The 18,206-nt window shown below is 40.9% G+C and overlaps 1 protein-coding gene across 1 annotated transcript; it reads left to right on the top strand.

Annotated features, from left to right (window-relative positions):
• The first annotated feature begins 999 nt into the window (after positions 1 to 999).
• Positions 1,000 to 13,819, top strand: LOC145457577 (uncharacterized). Its single transcript, XM_080335797.1, has 11 exons — positions 1,000 to 1,028; positions 1,107 to 1,214; positions 4,122 to 4,229; positions 4,438 to 4,545; positions 5,553 to 5,608; positions 6,053 to 6,149; positions 7,885 to 7,946; positions 8,002 to 8,079; positions 9,926 to 10,018; positions 12,202 to 12,386; positions 13,625 to 13,819. The coding sequence occupies exons 1-11, from the start codon at positions 1,000 to 1,002 to the stop codon at positions 13,802 to 13,804; spliced, it is 1,104 nt and encodes a 367-aa protein (XP_080191923.1). The 3' UTR covers positions 13,805 to 13,819.
• Positions 13,820 to 18,206: the final 4,387 nt, after the last annotated feature.

Here is an 18,206-nt window from a genome sequence, read left to right as displayed (position 1 = left end):
CCTATTGAAAGTGAGCTGATCCAGCAGACTATCAGCAAACACACATGGTCAAAATGTGATTTACTCATGTATAAATTTAGGCCTGGCAAGAAAAGAATCATCACATTTATAACTATTCGAATAGAATTGGTTCTGTACTTGATATAAATTAATTGTAACATATAGACACCATATGGGCGGACAAATGTATGACGCCATAATAAAAGCTATCGTGTTATAATTTTGCAGCTACTATGAATATTTTGAATTTAGCAGATTGATAATAGAGACCGGTCTGATATCAAAACATTTTTAGGTTGAGCATTCCAATCCAGGATTCGGGTATACTTCTGATAAGTAGGCTATTAATCTGATGGCCAAATATCTTCAAATATAGGAGCAGAAACAAATATAAATATAATATAAATATATTAATGAATGTGTCCTAGTGATTGAAATGTCGGAACGCCGAACGGCCCATTGTTGTTACATCGTTGGAGCGTACCACTACGGTACGCGGTACCTCTAAGTGACCTTAACAACATGGTTTAGCAACCAAAGATGTAACTGACAGATTGCCAATGGTCACCATAACTACTTGCTTAGTTAGCGAAATACCAAGCTGCGACCTTCTGATCTATATTACTATCCCCCTGATACGCGATTAGTTTGTTGCGTCCGTGGTTCTATGAAATTCTCGGCATTCCGAGTCCACTCGAGTCATTTTCATTTTGCCCTTGAGTTAGCCCGAGTCTGAGTAATTTTAAGAAAGGTCGCGTCCAAGTCCAACTCACAAATTTCAGTCACGAATCGTCTAAGGGTCAGGTTTGGTCATCATGAATTGGAAATTTGGCGAAATAGTGAATCTTCCACCGCATGGTAGCGTTTGCAATTGATGTGATAGTGAAGTTTGATTAATAGTTTCAGGCTTTCGGGGCAATTTAAGACGGGATTTTGACTTGATAACCTGAAAAGATATACTGAAACACTAAAATGTTTTCAAATTATTAAAAGTCCAAAATGTCGTCGCGGGCCGCACAAAATGCTCTGTACTATTGAGTACTATTGAGCCATTTTTGCTTTAACGTTTCCGTTCTGCTCGCTTTTAACCTGCTATAATCAAACAGGGCGCGGAAGTTTCCTTCTTCCTCTGACGAGGAAGTCGCGGAGCCTTCGGTTCCGCAAGAGAGAAAAGTTGCCCGACCGCGCAAGCCACCACTGCGAAAAAATCCAAGGTGAGAGTGATGTTAAAAGTTAGTGTTAGACATCATAAGAGCAAGTAAAATGTGTAATGTCGAGCACGATTTCATTTAGCCTTGACGTCATGTGTTGACAGTCAGCTCACTATTGGTTTAGATTTGGTCCAGATCATTAGTTCCCAAACTGTGGGACGCGGGCCTCCCTTGGGAAGCGTGAAAGCCTCTGAAGTGGGGCGCAAAGGCGCTGCTCACTTGAAATTAGATCGCGCTTGGCATGATTTACCCTTCTTGGTATTGCTTTGTATATGGTCCGAATATCGTCTTTCAGAATTCTCTCATCCACAGCCATTACCTTCAATGCACATCCTTTGGGATTGCTAGCATGCTGATTGCTGTCTTTATTATTTTTTGATGTCGCGATAAGGGGATCGCGAAATTATTGAACGTCATAAAGGGGCGCGTGCTGAGAAAATTTGAGAACCAATGTTCTAGCTCAGTGGTTCTCAACCTTTTTTTAGACACGCCCCCCTTTATGATAGTGAAAAATTTCGCGTCCCCCTTATCGTCATATCACAAAATCCAACCGCGATGCTAGCAACCCCCACAGATTATTTGATGGAATTGAAGGTTCTGACTATTGATGAGAGAATTAAAAAATTTGAAATTACGTCTGTATATAGAGAAACATGCGTGAATTGGAGGCAAATCGCCCAAAGCGCGAAAAATTTATTCAGTTGATCGCTTCTTCGCGCCCCCCTTCGGATGCTTTCACGCCACCCAGGTTGAGAACCACTGTTCTAGATCTTGTTCCAGAGTTGTGAATTTTGAAAAGTAGTTCTAGTAGTTCTAATTGTAAGGACGATGCCGAAAGGTGACTCAATCTGCATATTCCTACAAACCACCAATCAAGTTAGTTTACAGTCAATCGTGCATTACCGTTGGTGAATTGAATGAATGAAGGGTATTGATAAGATAACCTGAGGTATGAGTGCTTTCAATTCTTTATGCTCAGAGGTGGGGTTAATCAATGACCAGCGTTCTGGATGATTTATTGTGAATTATAACGGGTCGAATGTGATTCATGATGTCAGGATTCTAAGGGCTGCGTTGTAGGGCTATTCAAAAATGACTTTTTTTCTTAAATCGTACTGGCTACTTGATAAAATTGTTAGGTTACCTAATTTAAGCCTACACACAAAATTTGGTTCAATTCCAGCCAGTAACCGCTTTGCTACAGGAGAAGAAAGTTTCTATTTATTATATAAAAATAAATAATAAAAAATTTGAAAATTTTCTTTTCACCCCATGATAGTGTTAGGCTGTCTATAGAAACGATGCTCACCAAATTTGGTTCAATTGCAACCACTGGAAGCGTAGTTATTGTCGTCGAAAAATTTGGATTATGAATAAAATAGTATTTACAGTGACCGATTCTTTGTTTATTTATTAGAGTTGTGCTCACCGTAAATACTATTTTATTCAAATCAAAATTTTTTGACGGCAATAACTCCGTTTCCAATGGTTGGAATTGAACCAAATTTGGTGAGGATCGTTTCTGTAGACAGCCTAACACTTTCATGGGGGGATGAGAAAATTTCAAATTTTTCATAATAAATAGAAACTGGCTGGAATTGAACCAAATTTGGTGAGGATCGTTTCTGTAGACAGCCTAACACTTTCATGGGGGGATGAGAAAATTTCAAATTTTTCATAATAAATAGAAACTGGCTGGAATTGAACCAAATTTTGTGTGTCGGCTTGAATTAGGTAACCTAACAATTTTATCAAGTAGCCAGTACGATTTGAGAAAAAAAGTCATTTTTGAAGAGCCCTACTGCGTAGTCCAAAATGAAAACAAAGTTGACCGCGTTGATCGCGAAAAAACTGCTTGATCTGTTTTGTATTGATTTATTAAGGGACCCCTGGTTGACTTATATAATTGCCAAGGCCAAGGGAATGTTCCGTGAATTTTCCTGAAATGTTTGAAAATCACTGATTTGGAGCGAAATGCCAGTAATCTAATTCTAATCTAATTTGTGAAAATTCTCAATTGGTATCTACTAATTTTAATTCTAATGCAATATCTGATTTAACTGAAACTGCCGCATGAGAACTATACAGTGCGAAACGAGCCACACTTGGTGTATGGACATTTTCGAAACTTTTGCCTTTTATTTGAAAAATGAATCAATATGGACTGGCCTTGATTTTTGTTGTATTTCTGACTGTTCGAATTAAATTCAAATTGCGAATCAATATGTATTGGGTAATTCCAATTTAAATCAAATGTGAAAAAGTCGAAAATAGCTCAGTTGCTCAACCTTGGTGGCAGATTGAGAGGCCCGCAAGCGGCAATCGTCAACTTGGAACACCCGATGTAGATCCTCAACGTATTCGCCGACATCAGTGATAACCCACGGCGGCTCTAAGATCGCATTCTTGTGACTATCATTGACCACTGAAAATCCTACAGAAATGAAATTGATAGTCATGGACGGCTGCTTTTCATTTCTATGATCAGTTCTTCTTGAAGGATCAAGATAATTGGAAATACATTTATTTTTGATAATGCCTTATCACAAGAGGTGAAAATGCTGTGATCGATTCACGACTTCACATATATCTCTGTTGCACCAATTCATGTAGCTCGGTACGACATGTTTCGAATTTTTCGATTCGTTCTAGCGAGCTTCCTTGTCGGAAAATAGTATCAAAACTGTAATTGTCACCGACAAATCACCTTTACAGGCAATGGGCATATGAATTAAGGTGTTTAAACAATTGTGTATCACTACTAGATCAAATCATTTAAAAATGACTCCATTCAGATTGGAGACATCAAATCATAATCCAGCCGTGCTATCGATAGTTTCCAGTACTATTGAGGCAATTTTACCTTTACATTACTGGTCGATTCGTTTTTAATCTGCTATCATTAAACAGGGTACAGAAAGCTCGTCCTACCTCTTGTGAGGAAGTCTCGGAGTCTTTGGTTCCACCACTGTTCAGAGTCAGCAGTCCGCTCCAGCCGCCAGTGCCAGTAAATCCAAGGTAAAAGTGCTGTTGAAAACTTTTTATTAGACTTCGTAATAACTATTCAGTCGAAATAATTGTTCATGTATATATTTTCATCCGCCCAAGGCAATTAAGTTGTGATGTATTGAACAAATAGGCTATATCGGTAGTTTCGAGTGCTATTTCGCCATTTTTTCTTTGACATTTCCGGTAAGCTCGCTTTTAACCTGCTATCAATAAACAGGGCACGGAAGTCTCCTTGTCCCTCTGCCGAGGAAGTTGCAGAGCCTTCGGTTCCACAAAAGAGAAAAGTCGCCCGTCCGCGCAAGCGACCAATAGGAAAAATTCAAAGGTGAGAGTGATGATGAAAAGTTAGTGTTAGACTTCGTAAGAGCAAGCACAATTTGTAGTGGCAAGCCCGATTTCATTTAGTCTAAGCATCCAGTGTTGACGGTCAGCTTACCATTGGTTTTGACTTGTTCTAGATCTTGTTCTAGAGTTGTGAATTTTGAAAAGTAAGTAGTTCTAGTTCTGGTTTCAAGGAGTTTCCAAGCAACACAGCACGAATCAACTTTTTTCATGTCGAATCACATTTCATTGTCATAAGCATGATAATGGCAAATGTCTGCACACCAAGGTTGACTCGTTTCGCACTATTCATAATTTTTCTGACACCCCTCGCTTGAAACTCGCAACGTGGAAAGGATCAATAGGCCGCGCTTTCTCTGTCCGTATTGATACTGAAATTATCACTTATCAGAAAAAAAAATCACGAGATTATCGCTAAATCATAAATTAGATTATAATTAAATTTAGCTTATGAAAACATGTCGCAAATTAGAGTAGAATTAGATTCCCTGCGTTTCGTTCTGTGATTAGTTAACTAGATTTATCTTGTTTTTAAAGTCTGTTATCAGGCCCAACGAGCATCTTCTAAAACTGGCACTTTTCCCACAGAGTAGGGCGCAGAGATTTTTGGATATTTGACTTTTGGTTCAGCATCAAAAAATGGACTGGAAGGTTGTATGTATAAATTAAATGGAAATCAATGTACTAAAAGCCTGTGGCAAGGGTGCCCAACCAACGGTAGTTTCTAAGGGGTCCGCAGACGTCAATGTTGCCAATTTTGGGAACCACTGACGTAGATTATTAACATAACTCTACATACTAGATGGCGAGCTTACATTTTGACGAATTGGATCAGCTGTTCAAGTAAATTTCAACGCATCACATTCACAATGCACCTTGTTACGCATCACATTTATACAATGTTAGGTCGGAGTCACTTTCTCAGTAATATTTTCCTGTTTGTCTAGTTTGATTCACGGGAGAAGTTAAGGGATCCATCTTATTTTCCAGCACTCCAACGAAAGTTCGGAAATTGAACCCCACTACGACTCTAGAAGAGTTCCCTGGTAAGTGTTGAACTGTCCAATAACAGATTTTTAAGAGATCCAAACCAGAGTGATATGCCAGATATTGTGGACAAGCTATTTGTTTATTCAGATACATCCAGTGTCCTTGGGATATCTTACAGTAGACATGAACGTGACGATACAATACAATACAATACCTCAATGCAATAATGTGAGCATAGAGTGCAGAACATATATATAGGCCTACCATTAGATGTAGGCTTACACAAAAAGCTACGTTGGCATCTAATATTCCATTGTAGCATATAATTTCGATAATGTATTTTTGTTGATGTTAGGTTAAATTTCTGAATTTGACTGGTAGACTGTTCTTAATTACGGAAGACTTTTCTGGGAGAATGATTTCGGAATAAACGGCGATGATTGATTTTGTGGAAAGAATTAGGGTCATACGTCTTATAAATTTGACTCCTTTTTTGTCAGTGCCGACAGTTCCCGCGGCCAATGAAGCCGGATCGCGTCGGAGTCGGAGGATCAAGTTGCCGGTTGAACAAGGCGTCCAATACGGTTTCATTTATTCGTAAGTAGACTGCCCCCGTACTAGTGTAATGATAGACTGTTTGATAGGAATTTCCGAAGTATATGGAACTTCAATATTCAATTGAATAGCTATGGACTCATTGGAAAGCATTTGTTGGATAATCCTGTTTGTGTGAAAATGATTGGGACGACAGATGGAGTAAAATTTATTATGCATCGCAAAATTGTACAAAAAATGTTACGAATCTGAAATTTTCTACTCATAAATTAGATTGTACAGGTGGAAATTTAGCCAAATATGACGTGCAGTGTTTTTTTTTGGCCATTGTAACAATTATTTCAAGTAGCCAGTGACATTTGAAAAAAAAGATTGGACTGCATCAGGGTTGTAACCAAGTATCAAGGCTCCGAGTAACCAGCCAAACTCACTTTTATAGTTCTTACTGTGGGAGTCAATTCGATTCATTTTGAACTTACCGCCAAGTCAAGTCCGACTCAGGCTGCAGAGGGTCGAGTCCGAGTCATGATTTGGTGACTCGAGTCCAAGTATTTGCGTTGACTGTTCAGTTTCGAGTTGAAGTTATATTAAAACCATATCGATATCGAATGCTACACATTCTTAATATACTAATTTTCCCCACTTTCAGCAGTTTCTGGTAGCATTTTTAAGTACCAGGTACTGATAGCCGAAATACCAATAGTATGATAAGTAGGGTGATTTTTTTACCTGAAAAACAAAAGATCTTGACACAAGAAATTGAAATTTTGACATTTTTTGACCTTGAAAAATTAAATTTTGACAACATTTTGCCCTCATGTATGTACAGTAGGTGTTTTCCCACGTAATGTTAAAATTGTGCTACTTATCTTCATTTCAGGTTGAAATTGTCTGTCCTTACAAAGTAGTTTAGCCTGAAAACACTTTTTTTAACTTTAAAACTGACAAATTCTTACATGAAATCTGGACCTATGAAGAATTCCAGTAGCTACATCACGCATCATGGTCGAAATAATTGTTCGTAAAACAACGAACGATACTTTTTTACGTTGATGGGTAGAAAGTGTCTGTCCTTACTTGGTAGCTTGCCAAGAATGAAGAAAGATCATTCAACAGCAGCAGTTGTTGGTAACACTGAAGTTGTGCGTACACTTCTGGTGACACACTGTGTTCCATTACAATTTTTCATCATGTGCTTTTTGATATAAGGCCCAATGCCTATGGCCCTATGCAGTCTTGCTTCAGTTACGATATTGCGGTACGATGAGCACAACACCAAGTCAACGTATCTGTTTCATTTGACCGTTTATGATTCACTATGAACAGACAGTGGGCCGTCTACAACAGTAGGCCTATAAAGTAGGCTGCAAGCTGTGAAATGTTTGTTGATGGTGCAAACATCTACGATACAAACGAATATGCAGGTTGCATAAAATTTTGATTTTGTAAATAATTCTGGCAATTTTTCGACCTTAGAACACTACTATTTTCACAAAAATTTGACTTATTTTGACATGAACGTCTGATGCTAAGTTTACTGTTCTTTAAAATACAATGAAATGTAGGTCTCGGTAACCCCAATCTCGAGTCATATTACTTGATATGACTTGGTCCGAGTGATGCACAATGACTAGAGTACAAGTCGTGTCAATTCTCCGATTGATTCAAGTCAAGCTACCAAAAATTCGGGGCTCTAGTTGGACTCGGGTCGAGTCATGACTCGAGTCATTACAACCCTGGACTGCGTCACACTTATGTTTCTTTTGTCTCGTTGTAGCCCCGACTTTGACGAGAACGGCTTCAAAAAAATCGCAGGGATCTTCAAAGTTACGGATGAGGGTATGTTGGCTCGTGGCTGATTGAATTCATCGCATTTATGCCTTTCTTTTCTCAGACAACGCAGCACGACGGGCCGCCATCGTTAAAATACAGAGACGGACTAAGAGAAAAGCAAGCAAAGCTGATTCTGGAGGTGCTGTCATTCTTTACTCTTTAACGCTCATCATTTAGAAGAGTGATCGCCTATGTTTTTATGGTCACTGACCCAAATTTTGATTTGAAAATGTTCCGCGATTCCACTTTCAATTTGACGAGCTGATTACTAAAAATTATCTGCACCTACGCCTGAACTAACGGCTCAGTTTGAGCTGGAGACTTTATTGTGCAGTAATAGCAATCATAATATCATTATCTTGGTCACCTATCTATCAATATATCTATCCCGAGTGTGGCAACCTTTTGGATCAATTTTTTATATAGGCTATCTAATGGAAATACAGTCAAGTAGTGTTATGAGTAATTCTCCTTCACGTGAAATACAGACAATGATGTATAAAGTGGTCGGCTGCACCGAGAGTATTCTGACAAGACAGATAACAGTACCAGTCGCTTGTAGTTCTCTTGAATGGACGATAAAGATATCTTCCCGTTCTGTACCATGAGCCAGCTATTCATGCACGCGAACCTTTCATCTTGATAGTGATGATTAAACACCATGGTTACGTTATGGTATAGGTCAGGGGTGGGCAACATACGGCCCGCGGGCCGGATACAACCCGCGGACAGTTTTCCGTTTTACATGATAATGTGGCCCGCGGCCCTAGTCTGCCGAGATTTCCCACTACTTGCTTACAACGTCAAATTTTAGTGACTGCATAGTGCATGTTATTATATACGTATATGCGCAGCGTGCTAGAGTGGAGCTTACGCGTAATTTCGTCGAAGCGAGAAGACTTGCATTATCGGCATTTGCGATGTACTCAACCCTAATGTCGTTTGTGGTAATCATGGTGTTTGTCGACTACAATGGTCAATTACACCAGGCTGATATTTCTTATTTTTCATTCTGTAACCGCCGACTTGTAGCACGGCACACTTCTAGGCTTTTGTAAGACGAAAACACTGCTTATACCAGGGGTCGCCAACTCAAAACGGGTCGCGGGCCACTTTTCAAATTTCGTAGAGGTCGCGGACCGCATGATTCATTATCGAGATTTCTCAGGCCACACAGTTGAACAACGATGCTATCTCGTCACCTACTCAACCCTAACGAATATATGTGTCGGTAAATTAGGGGTACCGGGGTTATCGAACTCCTTGAAATCTTAATTGAGGATTGCACCGTGTGTTGATTGATCAGATAGAAGCAGACATGGCGGCGCCTGTATGACAATGCTATTCTCAAATCCACATTGTCTTCGTCATTATCGGCAAGAAATGGCTTTGAATTGATATTACTGTCGTGAAAATGTATTCATTAAATGCGATTTATTCCTTGTATATGTGGAATGTGGATAAATGGGCGAATATTGTATCGATTCAGCAATCCGGCCCGCCAAGTACTTAATTTTCCTATATCCGGCCCGCCGACTCGAGAAGTTGCCCGCCCCTGGTATAGGTGGTGCTTGAAAATGACAGGTCAACTGATCCGATATTTTGCTTGTCTCGTTCACATCTCAAGGGCCTGTTTTCAAAGATGACCCGCCAATATCATCCTATAAATTGGCGTTCATGTAATATTCATTGGCATTTCATTTTCATCTTAACGACCACCGGGGAATAGACAAATGACTGTATTGGGGTCGCAACCCCTAAGTTTTCAAATTCTGATTTAGAATGAGTCACCACCGTGTCAAGTCCAAGTCGGTGAGTAGAGGTTCGAATCCGAGTCTTGGTGTTGTGACTCGAGTTTGAGTCCAAGTCATTGTGTTCATTGATCAATTTTGAGTTCAATCCTGGTTCAACCCACTTCAAGAATCAAGAAGGTCAATTATGCTTTACGTTACGCACTCTGCCAATAACCAAATACATTTAAACAGATGGAACGGCAGCACAGGAATCACAGCCTTTGGTGAAGATAAGGAAGACCGTAAATCTGATAAAAGCTTCATCGAACGAGCGATGTCCTGTTGGTGCGTATCAATTTGTATCAAATGTATTGTCCTTGGAATCTATTTGACACCACATTATACCTATAGCTAGGCACATCCATTCAGGTACTTCAATACGAATTCAGTATTAATTGGGATGATTCGAGTTGAGTAGTGACAGTCGTTATTTTCGAATTCTGATATTATAGTTTTGGTACTTTTTTTTTAATCTGTGTAGACCTTGAAACCCCCGACTGGACGTATTGAGGCACTCGAAAATGCGGCGAAATGATACGTGCGTTGTTGAAACAAAGTTCAACTCGCATCATTACCGCCAAGCCCGATACATTTGCCATGTCGGCATGGTCGGAAAATTACTTCATTTACTTGATTGTGGTGTGCAACGAGCATGGTTTGTTGTAGCTGGGCTTTCCAAATCACCCATACCCTTATGAAGTCGTAACTTGACTACTTGAGAATTGAATCACTCAGATATTTGTTTTTAAGCAGTCCTATTTATAATGAGGCCTAAGCATAATTAGTGCTTGAATCCGATTTAAGTTTTAAATGATTTGAGTCGAGTAAAGGGAAGGGATTTTTACCGAAAATGTCACACTCATATTCCTACTCAGGAAGTTTTTTAGGTTAAACACAGGGGTTCTTAAACTAGTTCTATGGGGTCCTTGAAAAGTCAGTGATATACTAGATCATCAAGAAACTACAATACCAGAATATTTTACTTCGGCAATGACGTCTGGACCATGGCTACCTGGTTTCTTTATTTCAGTAATCGGCCTCCAGAGGCCTCCAGATGAGGCCTCCAGATGAGATTTGGGGGCACGCGCAACCGCCCACAAAATTTGATTGGGTCCGCGATAAAAAAGTGTCAAAACCATAGGTTTAAGTGCTTGAACGGTCAAAGAAAACGTCAAATCTCGATTGCAATCCGACCCAAACTCATCACTGTCGATATTCCGTGGAAATATTTGAAATCCCGAATAGTGCTGTGCACAATCGAGCACCTGGGTCATTTGATCGAGGATGAGGCTTTAAGATGAGTCGACTATTCGAGTACCACTCTCTACGAATTCACTGCAGTAGGAATATTGTGAAAAGTTCAAATATGTTCCATTTATGTGACCGCAATGAGTATTATGTCAGTAATATATCACAATAAAGATTATTTGGTAGTTTTATGACCATACCTATTTCATTACACAGTTCACCAATGCTGTAGATCACAGGTATGTCATTCCCACTAACGTGGATACACTGTGTACCAGTGTTGGAATGACCCGAGTCATGACTTGACTCGAGTCACCTTTTTCATATGACTTGACTTGACTCGAGTCACTTTGCAAAAAATGACTTGACTCGGCTTGTCAGAAATGTGGATTGACTCGTAACTCGGAGCAAAATTCACGAGTCTATTTCAAGTCATCAAGTAATCGGCGTCGATAAAATCACTGTTCGAATTGTTTGCGAAACGCTGGTGTAACCCGTTAGAGCGACCAATCATTTAATGATCGCGCGTTTTACTGAGCCTACATTGTTCTATCACAAATAAATTGATCACAAACAAAGTGATCGGACCTTACAGGTTACGATGTCGTAAACTGGTAGTAAAGCAAATAGCAAATATCTATCTCCATTCTTATCTTAACCAAACCTCTTGTTTGATTACATTGAATTCTAATATAGTTTATATACTCGTCAAACATTGGCGCAGGCTCAAATTGTATGGATATGTAGTTGGATATTGTATTGCATCTTATCAAATCGTTTCTCTATTCAATATTCTCTATTTTGGGTGGTAAGTATAAACTGAGGCTATGTAATTACTTACAATATTTAACTGTTCTTCGTATATGTGAGCGATACAAACGTCTGCTTGCGTGTACGGTATAAATAAGAACTCTGTATTCGTTCATTTGTTCAAAATCAATGACCAATCAGTATGTTAAACATCTAGCAAAATACAATGACGTAATCATGCCTCATACTTCAAAAAGGAAGCTTGACTTGAATTGTGACTTTACTCGTGACTTGACTTGATTTGACTCGAGTCAAAATGTGCAATGACTCGAAAAGACATGTGACTCGAAAGTAGTGACTTGATCCCAACACCTCTGTAATACATGTTTCACATTCTGCGATACGAATAAACTTTAATTCCCATTTTCCTATTCACACTGTACTACACTGCAAATCCTCTTCTTTACCAGAAATGTCCCGAGTTGTTGTGAATCCGAAAGGCAACAGCTCCAAGCGACACCAACTCGCAACAGGAGTTTGTATTACGCGGGACGTCGACCTACATGACATTGGCGTGTCAAGTCTTGTTCAAGGCAGAATTCATATCCGGCCACATCAGTTCAAGCCGGAAAAAATCTGCGGCTACGGCACAATGGTGAGTTTTCCCCACGTATCATCCATCATCTCTTGTGGTGGAACATTTTTGACACTAGATCTCTGGACGGGTGTCGATGGCAACGTGTACGTTATAATTAGGGCGATTTTGTTATGAAAAAAAGGAAAATTTTGACCTAAAAAATATGAAATTGGAAAAAATTTTGACCAAATGTATGCAAATGAGGTGTTTTCCCACATAATGTTAAAATTGTACCACTTATCTTCATTTCTGGGTAGAACTGGCTGTCCTAACGGTAGTTCGGCCTGAAAAAAGTTTTTGCTTGGAAACAGTACCGAACATTTTAACGAAATCTGGCCCTATGAATAATTCCAGTAGTTACATCACATATTATGGTAGAAATAATTAAAATTTAGTGTAGTACAACGAGAGATACTTTCCTACATTCTTGGGTAGAAGGTGCATGTCCTTACTAAAAAGCTTCAAGAATGGAGACAGAACGTTCAACAGCAGCAGTTGTTGACTGACATGTTGCTTCATTCTCACAATGTTGTCTACACCACAATTTTTCATCATGCGCTTCTTAATATAAGATTGATGCAAAACCCAAGAAGTCTTTCTTCAGTTAGGATATTGCGGTACGTTAACCATATCACCATGTCAACCTATTTGTTTTATTTGACTTTTTATGATTCACAATGAGCAGACAATTGGCCGTTTACGACGGTAGGCCTATAAAGCAGGCTACAAGCTCTAAAATATCAATAAATAAATTCACCGACAGTGCAAAATCTACGACACATACGAAATGCGGACATCAAAAAATTTTTGACTTTGTGAACAATTTTGACAAATTTGACCTAACAATTTTGACATGTCAAAAGAAAAATCGCCCCAGTTATATTATTTTGCTGCGTTTTGAGAAATTGTGTGTTGATGTTAATTCCTAAATAATTGTATATTGTATAAAGCAGTAGTTCTTAACAAGGCTTACCGGATCCTGATTAAGGGGTTCTGCTCATACATACATAGTTACATACGTATCATTAGTTATGATACGCTCGTCCTGGCCGTAATTGTGCATTGGTCGACGGAAATTGCATGTGATCAGTAGGCGAATAGCGACTGTTGTTATGGCATGTAGTGTGGAGTGACGTACAAAGTGGGTGTTTAAGTTATAAATCTAAATCCTGTCTTTGTCAATTGCCCATTCCACCCGGACGAGCGCGGACCAATCCTTTTGTCCGCATCAATATGACCGTAAACATTTTTTACAGGCATGCCTTGTCGAACAAGGAAACGTGGAAGTTAAAATTCAAGATCAGACAGTCAAGCTTCCGAAGAGGTCACAGTTCCAAGTGCCATACCTGAACTCGTATTCCATAAGGAACTTGACCGATCAGGATGCAGTCCTCTTTTACACCCTGAATGTGCGTCAAAGCGCCCTTCAAGACTAAATGTCTGTTGTGATCGGTCGGTAATATAGATGCTTCCAGGTTGATCTTCCAAATATTAGTATGATTATTTTCAATAGGCGCCGGCAATAATTCGATCAAGAGACCTGGAACAAATGACTTACAGGCTCTGCGGGAGATATTCGCGTCCGCTTTATGCAGCAGGAACATGAAGCACTTAGGAAAGTTTAACAGCACGCTGAAGTACGACGACATGACTCTTCACGGCATACACGGCGAATGTCCATTTCTGAGCTCATCCAATGGTACGTACGCTTGTACATCTAGAGCTCTCCACTGGCCTACGAGCAGCACTGCGCACAGCGATATTTATTCCAGGGTTACGCATGGGTTGCGGCATTACATGGCGCATTCCAGGTCTGGGTCATCAGACTATGGGCAATATTCCTCTGTGAGGAGTGTGAATGCACAGCAATATCACGAGTTGGGCTAGGTACCCTTTGACTATCAGTATTGTGTCCAAGAATGGCAGCGTGCTATACTGTGCAATCATGTCTTTCAGGTTGTCTTAGGTTTTTGTTTTCTTTTTAAAATCGTTACACACGCGTTGTGCAATACGATGGGACACAATGTGATGTAAGGAACAGATGGGATGAAGTGTTACGACCAGTTGTGCTCTCTTAAACTGGCATCTACCTCAACTTAGTTGAACGATGTCACAGCTCCTCGGTTGTCTCTATTCCGCAGCTCTTTTGTTGCTCTTTCCAGTCCTTACAAATGCGATCTTTCGTCGGGTCTTTTTCTGAGCTTTTTTTTGTCGCCGTCACAAATGCGACGCGGGGGAAGGGGAGGCAGGAACAACCTCCAACGCCAAATTTATCTCGGGCCGCAGGCGCTTATCGTCACCACTACGCTATCTCCTCCGTATGGCAGGTATCACTAAGGTTACAAATGTCTAGACTGTGTTTACATCTGTCACACACTCATGTGTCACTCCTCGTCTGTGATAAAGTCTGTCCAACTGTTACACAGTTTAGTACCCAGATTAGACTAGTGATTACAGACAGTTGAGCATATTGACAGTTATAATTCATGTTTTGTCTGGTTGAAAGATGACACGGGGCATTCAGAACACGTTATTCCATAAATAGCCAGCTAAATTTGAATACTGAAGTTAGTTTTGAACAACTTCCGTCTTTAGGTCTGTGTGTGTGTTCATAAAGGTTTTTTAAAAAACCGTTTGATAATTTCATTGGCTAGGTGAAAAAATTGTTATTCACCTTAAAAACGCTCTAAACCAAATTTGACTCATTTGCAATCAGAAGATGCAAAGTAAAGACAAATCTATGAAATAATAGTATTTATGTTGGTAAATTTCATCACTCAGCTATGATAAAAAAAAGTGCTCCATGCTTAATAGCTGGTTATCAGTCAACTTCATCGAGCCTCATTTTACTACTGCGTAAATCACTGATTCCCAATAAACAAACATGTATGTCCATGTCCACCTATATTTACTAAGCATATCAAAGTGTAAAATAATTTGAGAAAGCGCTACAGAACAGAAGTATATATCACAGTACAGAAAGAAAGGTGCTGCAACGAAACTGGAAATGGCTATCTGTTCTCCCCTACTGTTTAATAGTCCCACGTAAGGATGAAGAAAAGAATGACTAGGATCTGTAGAAGAAAATAGCATATATATATATCTACCCTCTCCGCAGATTAGTCTTGAAGATTCAAGGTGATGCTAGCACAAAAGACTGTATATCTCAAGGATCGACGACAGCGACTGTGAGCTGGGGAAGGCTGAGACTCTGACAGTTCGGGCTTGTATAGCCGTAAGCGACACAGGTCAAGTGCCAGGCGCGGCGTTGTTGCAGAAAGCTCGTAGACATCAGAAGGCAGGCTGTCAGGTTGAGCAGCTGGTTCTGAGGCAGAAGGTGGCGTGGTGTTGACCTCACGCTGGAACATGGGTGGGCAAAGATCCTGGAACGGTGTCGTTGTAAATTTTGGATGCCCGGGCACAGAATGGCGTGAAGAGACGGAAGAGTTGTCGCATCTGTATGGTTACGCAGCCAGACCCGTGAACACGAATGACATACTGGTGATGCTGGCGTACCTCGACGACCATGCCTGTTCTCTTCCAGCATTTCGGGTGGTTTCCTATGAAGTTTTGCAATTATACATGGTCCATGACTTTTAAAGCTGGTAGCATCTTGATGTGTTTGCACCATTTTTCATATTCCTAACAGTGTTGCCGTGCGATAGCAAGTTCCCAATAGGCTACAATCTCTCTCCATGTTTCATGGGGTAGCCCAAGCAGCATGATATGGAATCTGGATAGCATCGCGAATCGGGCATCCGAATATTATCATTGCACGAGATACTTTAGTCACCGTGTCAATGGAATCGCTGTAAAGTAGAGCGGCTCGTTTGAATTTGTCAACATCTAATGACCCGTCACTGGATGTGTTTTGAATAATCATTCGAAGATATGCTGTTTCTTACTCCTCATTATTTTAGGAATGCCTAGTTCTTTCGTGCAGTTAACTGTGGCCCGCTATCAGTTGTCAACACATCTGAAATACCGAAAGTCACGAAGGCTGGCCGTGGCTGCGAGATGAGTCCATCAGCACCAGTGTTCGAGCGATACGCGATCGACCATTTCAAGTACCGAAATGACAATATGGTCTTTCCCATTGTAGGAAAAGTAATCGCTGCAGATCATCTGGAAAGGCCGGCGGGTCAGGAAGGCTGGAGGTGGCATGGGGTTACATTTCACGATCCTGTGGCAGTGACCACGCTGGTCTCTAATGCGGGAAATGTCCGCTGTTGTTGGTATTCATGGTGTTTTTCGACTACTATGGTCATTTACACCAGGCTAATTTTCTTATTTTTATTCCGCAGCGCGACCCGATTCTAGGCTAGGCACCGCTTACACGGATGAGATAGCAAGGAGCAGTCTAGATAATCCCCTAACACTTGGATAGGAATTCTGGAGTCCGATTCTAACCCGCAACCTATTGGTGTTGCAGCTGTGGATTATACCACTACGCTATCTCGCACACAGATGTCGACTGTGATTAGTGGCTAAAAAACTGAGTCCCTCGCCCTAGCATGCATGGCAGAAGTGCCCTGATGGCCAGCATGCAACACGGTCAAGATCTCAAGGCACAGATTCGAGGGTACTACGAAACTAACGCCTTTCACACTGGTGAGCATTGAGGAGAACCTGGGGTAAGGGCGAAAGCTCGCGGCATGGCACAGAGATCCTTCACTGATATATAGGTTCGGGTTGTCAAAGGTCGCTATCAGAAGAGGAAGCTTCGTGTACCATGTCCCATGTGCCAACTGTCGTCGAGGCCCGATGACTGGCGGTGACAAAAGCAACGGTTGAAGCATCATCTGCAAAGTTCGGCTCATCGTCAGCCAGTATTGGAGTCTTGGACGTCATTTTGTCATTTTGATGTCTGACAGGTACCTGTCGTTGCAGACTCTCACAAGTGGCTAATGATCATTGACGACAATCAGCTAGTTGCACCAAAAGTCGTAGTACCTCCTTTGGTGCGCATATGCGACATCTAGGGATTCGCCCGCGATCTGCTCCCATCTGGCTGAGTAAAACGGCTACCAACGAGGCACAGTTTCTATCCATCCGGACAACAAGACGGTGTCACCGGAGCGTACTTGCAGTACTTTTGTGTCATGAAGAAGCCAATCCTGGTGACAAACCAGTCAGGCGTGAGGCACGTTGATCGGATAGGATCAAAAAGTCTCACACCATTCTCAATTTCAAAAATGACTGCTTCTTTCGACAGTTGAAAGGCGCGTTCCGATTCTTCAGACCAAGTGAATTTCCGGGCCGGTTTCAGCAGATCCCTGAATGGCGTCATCTGCTGTGCCATGGCAAAGGTATACGGTGTACGCTGCTTAATTCACAAGTCCAAGACATGCTCGCACACCGGTAATGTCAGCAGGTATAGGGAAGTCCCTAATTGGGTTGAGGAACTTCGTGCGTGGCGGATGTTGGTCATAGAAATCGTCAATCCAGCAAAGTACAATTCTTTTTGTGTGAATTGGAATTTCTTCAGATTCAGAGTGGTGCCGCTGCGGGCACATAAATCAAGCCATCGGCACTTCTGAAAGAATACAGATTCAATGTCCCTCCACCACATGCAAGTGTCATCGACACGCGTCACTTTGTTCGGGAACTCAGAGATAATCGTGTTGAAACGTTGAATATATGAGTCAGCACTCGACAGGAAGCCTTGTGGTGCAACCTCGTATCTATAACATCCCATGGCGTGATGAAGTCTGTAACGTGCCGGTCCTCCTTTCTGATTTGCACAGAGTGGTGGCCATTCCACTCATCGGCGACGGTTTTCAACATGCCCTGTGGCACTTTATCCGCTAAATGGAATTGTACCAGGACATGGTGTGT

Source organism: Botryllus schlosseri, chromosome 15, assembly GCF_051294905.1.
Source record: "Botryllus schlosseri isolate E-star chromosome 15, Bs_hap1, whole genome shotgun sequence".
Taxonomy (NCBI): domain Eukaryota; kingdom Metazoa; phylum Chordata; class Ascidiacea; order Stolidobranchia; family Styelidae; genus Botryllus; species Botryllus schlosseri.
This window is presented reverse-complemented; position numbering and strand designations above follow the sequence as displayed.

What these genes read in the sequence shown, in the direction of transcription:
- LOC145457577 (XM_080335797.1), top strand. Translation starts at nt 1,000, where the DNA reads ATGTCGTCGCGGGCCGCACAAAATGCTCT. An exon ending in CCACTGCGAAAAAATCCAAG is followed by an intron (nt 1,215 to 4,121) that starts GTGAGAGTGATG and finishes ATCATTAAACAG; the next exon opens with GGTACAGAAAGCTCGTCCTA. An exon ending in CCAGTGCCAGTAAATCCAAG is followed by an intron (nt 4,230 to 4,437) that starts GTAAAAGTGCTG and finishes ATCAATAAACAG; the next exon opens with GGCACGGAAGTCTCCTTGTC.